This window comes from Leishmania mexicana, chromosome 34, assembly GCF_000234665.1.
Source record: "Leishmania mexicana MHOM/GT/2001/U1103 complete genome, chromosome 34".
Taxonomy (NCBI): domain Eukaryota; phylum Euglenozoa; class Kinetoplastea; order Trypanosomatida; family Trypanosomatidae; genus Leishmania; species Leishmania mexicana.
Window position 1 is genome coordinate 1053802 of NC_018338.1, and position 8562 is coordinate 1062363.

Sequence of the window (8562 nt, forward strand, 5' to 3'; positions counted from 1 at the left end):
AGAGAAAGAGAGACAGCGTCCCCCCCCCCTGTCTGCGTATGCGTGAGTGGATGCGTTGGTGTCGATATCTGCGATGATGCTTGTATGCATCTCTGCTGTGCTTCTCCACGTGTTGCCCACATGGGTCATGTTAGCGGATCCGCCAAAGTTTTGTGTCATCGCCTGGGTATGGTCGCGATGTCTTCTTTTTCATCGTCTTTCACCGCCTACTAGCTCGTCACCTTCTCGTCGAGCGCTTCGTCTTCGTTCTCCAAGGCCAGGCTGTCCCCATCGGCGGTTTGCAGCGTTTCTTCGCGGGCGAAAATGGACGGCTTTGCCTGAATGAGGGCCTCAGGATCGACGACCGGCTTGGGGCTCATCAAGATACCAGACCCCTGGTGCCAGTTTTCTGGCATTGAACTATGCTGATTGGACACGTCAGCTTCGTTGTGTGGATTCGAGGATCCACCATCCAACACGTTCACGTACGCGGATCCATTGTGTTCACGCAACACCAACGGCGCAATCGGGGGCTGCTCCTTCGGCGGTGTCCTGGTGAGGCAACAGTAGATGAGGATGGCGAGCATCACGATCAGAATGAGAATGGAAATTATGAGAAAAATGACCCACCAGTGCTCTTGGGCCCATGTCAGGTCCTTGTAACCCTTGACGAAGCTGGGCTGCACTAATACACTAGGAACAGGAACGTAGCCCAGGAAGCTCTGCGACTCGCAGTAGATTGCGAACTTGGATGCGGTGACATAGCTATCGCTCGCCGACACCGTCGCATCCACGTTAACGTGTCGACCATCCGTGTCCGTCAACCCAGTCACCGCCATGAAATAGTAGCCACGGGGGTTCGGCCTCGTTGTGTCCCACTCAACTGCGTAGCCAGTGTTCGCGTTCCCTGCGCCCCACACATTTGGGTACAGTGAATAGTACTGGGCAACACCAGGTTGATTCCCTAGCAGCATAGTATCGATTACTGTCAGCAGACCGAATCGAAAGGTGAACCCGCACTTTATCGAGTTTGGAGTAGAGCTCGGATTGGGCTGCAGTTGCGTACAAAAATGGGCAAAGCTGGGAACCGGCTCTGCGCTGGAGCCTGTGTAGGTGAAGTAGCCCGTACCCCCGAGCTCCTTCGCCGCATCAGATGCGAAATGATTATCCTTAGCGGGCAACTCGGCAGAAAAGATGCTCATGCCGTTCTGCACACAGTACCCGTTAGCGGCGGCTCGAGAGGTGGCGTACGGCGCTACGTCCTGCGGCTTGTACAGGACGTACGCCGGCGTGTTGTAATTGATTCTGTACCACGGCGCAGTAACCTGAGCGCCTGCAGCGCCCGAGTGCAGAAGTGAAAGGAGGGCAAAAGCACTCGCCCAGGCTAGGCAGGTGCGCACGACGCTCCCTCTGGAAGTCGTCACGGGATCCTTGTCCATCTTGTCGCGCACGAGAGGTACCTGGTGATGTGAAGGTGGACTCCACAGACGCTCGCGGGAAAATGCAAGAGGATACGGGGGGAGGGTATAGGTTAAAGAAGGTAGTAAGGGTTGGAGGACAACGCCGGAACAGCAACGCGGTTCTTTCGCGTCTTTTAGTTTTCGCGCCGCTCTCTTGAGGGTAGGGGTGGTACTTGTCGTGAAACAGGGCACGGAGGGGTGGGGGTGGGGGTGGGGTGGGACGACTGCCGGGCGCCGTAAACGAAACACTGAGGAGAGCGAGAGGATAAAAGACGCGTGTATGGAGTGTCGTAGCTCGAGGGCACACGTATTTCTGCATGTGTCCCCAGTAGCCATTGTTGTTGTGAGGGAGATCCACCAAACAGACGTATTGGCGCCAACAGGAAGACGAAGCAGGTGGTTGCAGACCGCGGTGGAGGTGAAGCACGAGCAGGAGAGGAAGGAGGGGTAGGGCAGAGGAACGAAAACGGGCAGGTCAACGGCACGAAATGCAGGCGACACACATGCACGGAAAAGGCAGCCGCCCATTCTCAGGCAAGCCTTATGCATTGGTTCCCAGCTTGAGTAGGCAACAGCAACAGCAATCCTGTGGCCCTTGTTTGGTCTGTGTATTTTGATTTGTCACGTACGAGAGCCTGCGGTGTGCAGGGACACCTGAGCGTCCAGTAAGGGACGGACGTCGATACAGAAACCTCCCTCGAGAGTGTCATCTGCAAGCAGATGTTCAAGAGGCCCCTACAGTCATTTCATGCGCGGCATCTGCAGGCACCTGCATGAGGGAAAGAGCGTCCACATCTCTAACGAGAGCAGCAGCAAGTGAGAGAGGTGAGATTGGTTCTCGACTCTTTTCTGCGGACGCCATGACAGTAGCTCATCACAATTCCGAGAGACCTGATAAAAGGGGTGTTTTGCACTGCAGCAGTGCCGCTCTGGGTGCGCGAAGCAGTTCCATGGATGGCTTCATTGTGTAGCGTCCCTGCTCTTCCGTTAGAGACCCACAATCCGCCCTGGCTAGGGACGTCGCCGTTGCCGGCGCAGGAATGTCTCGCCGCTGTACGTCGCCAACTGCTTGCCCGTTATCCCGCCTCGTCTTGGGCTTGGTTACAAACGAGTCTTGGAGAGGTGTTGTCCCGAAAGAAGCGTCCAGCGACGTCCACGTGCTTCTAAGGTCTTCGTTCTCTCCGCTTTGTGTGTTGCGGTCACCGTCGACTCTGCCGCCATCGCTGCGTCCAGAAAAGATGCAGTCACCAGCGGCCTCCACGACAACCACCTCGGCGTTCAGGGCACACTCCTCACTGTGCGTCATGGGCCCTTAGGGCAGCATGAACACGGAGACACCCACCGTAACGGCCGTCATGATAAGCACGAGGAGCTAGCAAAGTTGAAGCACACGACCATCGAGCAGCGACCATGTCACAAGCGACAAAGTAAAAAGCCGAACGGAAAACTGCGTTGCCGCAGAAATCGACTGCCTGATGTCTTACGCCGCACCGACCAATCCGAGCGGCGCTGCCTTCGTCGTGTCAGTGTGGGTGGAGTAGCAATATGAAGGCACAACCTGCCCTGCCATACCAAGCATCAGCACGTAACAGAAGCGAATCGCACCTATCTGCGAGAGTGCCGGAATCACTAGCGTGCAGGCGGCGCGCATGGCCAACGAACGACCACCGCTAGCGCACACGGTGGAGGTTACTGAAGCAGGTCGAGACACCGTAACAGTAGAGATTCACCATTACAGACGGAGCACCGTAGGGCTGCGGCAAAACCGCCACAGCGTTTTCAGTGAGTTCAATGCTCTTCGATGCCTACTGCGCGTCACCAGCACAGCAGCAGGCTGCTCTGTAGTAGCAGGCCGTCTGGGACTTTAGCTGTCACTCATGCACTTCAAAAGCTTGCTGCTCACTACCTGTCCTAGCGTTTCTGCGTCAGCTAGGACGCTGTTCGTAAAAAGCACACACACCCCATCGTAATGTGCTTGATGTTAACAACAAGGCGCAGCAGAGAGGAAAGTAGTTTGGTGACACTGACGACCTCTGATCTGCTCGCGATGCTCACTGCCACCATTCGCATCTCTCAAGAAATGGGCACTTACCTCCTGTGGTGGGCCATATTTTCTTGATGGTACTGACGGCAGCATCGAGTTTCAGCCAAACAGACCTTCAGCAATCAACATTATCAGCCTGTGGCCTCGCGCAGGAATCCCTTCGCTCTTCGGAGACCTTTCGTCTATTCTTGCGATCGGCATTGCACAAGAGACAACAAACAAAAAAAAGGACAGAAGAGAGACAAACCACATCACTGGCAGCGATATGAGCGCATGGAGAAAACAAAACTCATACAAGCAGAGGTGTGCTAACTATTCATCCATCAGCTGAGGTTTGTCTTCCCGTCTGTCGTGGGAGAGGATGCTGCAGTCATTAACTCCTCTTTCAACGGGTCTATTCTGACCACAGAACACAAGATCACTGCACAGCCCCCTGACACAGACCCCATCGCGTGGGGCGAGGCAGCCGTAGCCACAGACGGCTTATAGCCATGCGCCGAGTCCGTTATCTGAGAGCACGGACTCTGACTCACGCCCTACCCACCCACCGCCCGCTCTGCAGGTCGGCTCGCACCAGCTCCTCGCATCACGCTGGCCGCCACCTCGTGCATCCCCCTCAGGGTGACACTCAGGCTGCCCGCACCGGCAGGCAGTGAGGGAAGGCTGCGATCCGCTGGTGTCACGCTGCCGCGTTGCCTACCATATGGATGGCACAGGCGTCTTTGCCGTCGCAGGTCGGTCCGACGCAGCCCCATCCAGGGCCCGGTCACCGACATCAGAAGCGATGCACCGCTCTGACCACCCCTAAGCCTTGGGTGCATGACCCTGTCACTACCACTGGCGGCTCAGCATTGGCAGGCGGCTAGTGTGGGTGGGGTGTGAGGCGGGCAAGGGGAGCGAGGATGAGATGAGGTCCCTTGGCACCGATTGATAGGAAACCGTACGGAGAGAAAGGGACCTTCTCCTGTCGCGAATTCCGGTGGGGTAGAGGGCGGGATGGGAGGGGGGAGAAAAGAGGTGAATGCGTGAAAGAGCGGTATCACGGTGATTCATAGCGAGCCGAAAGCGAAGCCCCGCCGCTCGGAGCGCACGTTGCTCTCGTAAAGGCTCCTTTCGCGCCCTGCAACCGCGCAAACGGCAGCGAGTACAGATTCTCGTGCAGTGGTCTATCAAGAGGGGGCCGTGTGCATGGCATGGGCCATTGGCTGCTCAGGGAAAAGCCGAGAAGCCGCGCTTCACAAGCACTGCTTTTCCAGGGAGGGAGGGAGAACCGTGCCGCGTGGCCGAGGCTATCGAGCTAGCCGCACGTAGATGCAGGCGGCACCGCGAATCTGCTCTCGTCGCCGTTCGAAGAGGTGCTGCTCGTTTGTTCGCCCCGGCCTTCCACCGACCATCACGTTGTACGTAACACGCCGCTCCCCCCACACCAAGGGCCTGAGCTCGCTGCACAAAAGCCACAGACAGCGACACGGGGGAGACCAGCAGAAGTACCCGAAGGTCAAATGCACAGCAGCAAGAACAAGACGGAAACACTTCACTCGGGTGATAGCGAATAGGTCCAAGGACAAGGAGCGCGAGAGCCAGATGAAGGCACAGATATCGAAAGACAAAGGAGAAGTGAGATGAAACAGCCCAACACACACAGACGTAGAGAGACTGTCGAGGTCACTGCGTGTGAGATGATGATCGGCCCCGGCACAGGTGAGGTGTACGTGGAGAGAGGAGGAAGAGGGAGGGGCTTCGCACGGAAAAGAACAGCAAAAAGGGCCGGGATAACACCACCACAGACGGTCGCCTCCTCCCACAAGAACGCAAACCACACACACAGCCACACAGTACAAGGCCCATTCATCTGACCGTTATCCTCTCACCTTCCCAGGCTCATGCCTGGCGTCTGCGAGAGGCGTCCTTTCCAAACACAAGGTGCTGCCGGCTTACATGAAGAACATCTTACTCATGCGAACACATACCTCCTCGTAGTTGTCAAAGGCGCTCAAGAGGCTGTTGTGGTGGGACGGCGGGGCGCCAAAAAGCTCAGCAGCCTTGTCGGCGTCCGCGCCATCCTTCTGAAACTGCGGGAGCCGAGCAATGGAGGAGATGTCGAACTTGATCACCTCGTCTTGCTTCGAGTAGAGGACGAGCTTTCGGTTGTGCCTGACATTGTCCCAGCCGGCCAGAGTGTGAAGGTCGCCGACAAACCAGGGAAACACCTTGCGTGTGACGCTGGGGGTGAGATAGGAAAAGCCTACAGCAGCGTCCGACATGGACGAGAAGGTCCGATCCAGCACGAGGGACGCACGCGGGTAGCATTCCGCCACCACCTGCGCCGCAGTACCGCCGCCGATGCTATGACCAAAGAAAAGCAGGTTTCTCTCATCGATCCTCTCCTTCTCAATGTACGCCCGCGCCACTGCGGCAGCGTCCTCGACTAATTCGCCGAGCTGCGAGAGATAACCGGTGCTGAAGCTGATGCCGCGTGGGTTATACAGAATCACATGTGCCTTGAGAACGTCGCTGATGACGTGGATATCGCTGAGGCTGTTCTCCAGGAACTCCGCGTTGCCGCCGCAGTACACAATCCAGCGCGACGTCTCATACGCCTGCTTTACCGCGAGCGTCTGCAGTTCGGCCGTTCCATCCAGTGATGGCACCATGCACACATCGACAGACTTATCTTTCTTTCGAACCAGCGTGCGAGCAACCGCACGGACGCGGCGGTTGCGCGCGTCCTGCCGTTCAAGGGCCTGTAGAATGTTGGCCGGATAGCAGGCGTGGATTATGATGCCCCCGAGGATGCTCCAGAGCTGCGTGAGGGTGACCGCGACAGTAGTCCACCCCCCAACCGAAGGCAGAATCTCCTTCGCCCAGGCCGCCATCGCCGTGACCAGAAACGGAAGGATGACGACGCGCGAGACAAGGTCGCTCTTGAAGCCGAGAGTCATGAAGAGCAGCGTGGCAAACAGTCCTTGAATCGCCAACGAGCACACATACCACACGAGAGGGCCTCGGGCAATGAACACATTCATGATGAACCACCCCACTGAAGGCGCGAACAACTTCAGCTTGGCAGGAAGATAGCGGTTGGCAGAGCTGTTGATGGCCGCCACCACGACCACCAGCGCTGAACCGAAGATCATCTTCGTCACTACTCTTTCTTCCGTGCCTGTGCGGGCTACAAAACAACGAGAGACGGAAAAGGGGGAGGGGAGGGTGGAGGAGCACACTGTCGCGACGCTGCTCAACGAGACCCCTGTTCCACTAGACCGAAGCAGACAGGGGAGGCGAGACACAAAGGCCCGGCAACCGCACACGCGCACAGAGAGGAGCGAAAGAAGAGACAAAGAGCACAGACACGCGAATCATTTGCAAGTCAGAGCAGCTCACGTACAAGCGAGAACTGCACCGAAACAGAAGAACAAAGGACACAGAAAAGGTGCGTGAAGCAGAGAGAGAGGAGAGACAGGAGGTCCGCCGAGGATGTCCCGAATACACTGCAGACAGCAACAACGAAACGATGGCACACGCACTGGATCGAGCGCCCCCTTCTCTCCGTCGCTTTTTTTTACTCGGATTCACGAAAGGAGAAAACCAGCACACACGTAAACCATGTGAGCACGCGCAACTCCAGGTTCTCTTCTTGCTTCTGCTTGTCGGTCGATATCACGTGGCGCGGGCACAGCACAGAGAATGGAGGAGGCAGGGGAGGGGGAGGGTCAGTCACAACTAAGTCGACAGCCAGTTGACGAAAGACAACGATTTTGGGGTCGATAGCGGGTGGGTGTGCCGGTTTTTTTTTTGTGGGGGGGGGCGAGTCCGGGAAAACAAGGCATGGGACGAGGAGGGGAGGGGATGAGGTGGACTGCCGCCGAAGAAAACGAAGTGAGAGCGCAATGTGAGCACGGAGCGGAAGAACGTGAGGGACACAGAGCGGCAGAGCGGCACACACGGAACGAATACCGTCGCGCATGCGTCGCCGCGTCACGTCCCCTCCCCCTCTTCAGCCTCCCTCAATGCATCATGGAATGAAAAGGGAGTCTGTCCGTGCTACGCCCTTGTTCCGTCTACCCATACGACAAAGCGGAACTGTCGTTGGGCGACTACACACCACCAGCAACCGTTTGCACAGCCTTTGCTCTCCATCCCTATGCATACTTTTCTCGGCCTGCCCACTTTCTCGGGAACTACTTGACATAAAAAACGAATACACAACCACAGCTCACCCAGCTCCGCGGCACAACGGCTACACTCTGGCCGTCCAGGACACACCGCCCTGCCGTCGAATCGCGCCGCGCACAGCGTCCCGCGCTCCAGGGCACGCGCGATGGCGTCTCTGTCGCCCGCGTAGCAGGCGGCGGCGGCCTAGGTGCGCGCCGCGCTATTCCGTAAGGTGGTGCGGCGACTCGTGCTTCCCGCAGCTGCGCCGCTCCCGCCCCTCCCTCGCGCTCCGCGTACCGCCGGGTGCTTTGCCTCGCTGTGGTGCACCATGCCCGCTGTGCTTCACACCGCCAGCGCGCAGTGCTCGCATTGGTGCCAGCCCGCGGCCGGCCTCCAGACGGCGTGCTTGCCTGAAGGACGGGGACTCGCTGCCTTCACCGTCCATTTCCGTCCGTGCCAGCGTGGTGTGTGTGGGAGGGGGGAGGGTTGGGGAGGGCGTGCCTGGATGGCCTGCCCGCATGCGCCGCGACCGTCAGCAAACTGCCGTGAGGCTGTGGCAGCGGGAGGCACTCCGCCCTCGTCCTCACCCGCACGCCTTTCACAGCCGCGGGGCCGTGTCCAGGCGGAGAGGGAGGCCGGTGCATGCGCACGTGCGCCGGCCCCGCCCAGAGCTCCCGGCCTGTCGCGCTGAACAGTCGTAGGTGGCTGGCGGGTGGATGCGGCCGTTGGCGGAATTATCGACACGATTCCGTGGTGCAGTGGTCCAGACGCAGTGGTGGTCGCGGGCCTCTTCGGCACGGCGCTGGCTCAGACGCCCCCGCCGACAGCGAGAGGCCGCAGCCGTACCTTACCACGTTAGGCATTAGTGAATAAAGGTAGCCCCCAGTGCAGGCGCGCATGTACACTTAGTCCGGTACACANNCA

At 58.3% G+C, this 8562-nt stretch overlaps 2 protein-coding genes across 2 annotated transcripts; both read right to left on the reverse strand.

Annotated features, from left to right (window-relative positions):
• Positions 1 to 209: 209 nt before the first annotated feature.
• LMXM_34_2790 (conserved hypothetical protein) lies at positions 210 to 1418 on the reverse strand (the record flags this gene model as incomplete). Its single annotated transcript, XM_003879226.1, has 1 exon — positions 210 to 1418. The coding sequence occupies one exon, from the start codon at positions 1416 to 1418 to the stop codon at positions 210 to 212; it is 1209 nt and encodes a 402-aa protein (XP_003879275.1).
• Positions 1419 to 5417: 3999 nt separating this feature from the next.
• LMXM_34_2800 (conserved hypothetical protein) lies at positions 5418 to 6620 on the reverse strand (the record flags this gene model as incomplete). Its single annotated transcript, XM_003879227.1, has 1 exon — positions 5418 to 6620. The coding sequence occupies one exon, from the start codon at positions 6618 to 6620 to the stop codon at positions 5418 to 5420; it is 1203 nt and encodes a 400-aa protein (XP_003879276.1).
• Between the last annotated feature and the right edge of the window lie 1942 nt (positions 6621 to 8562).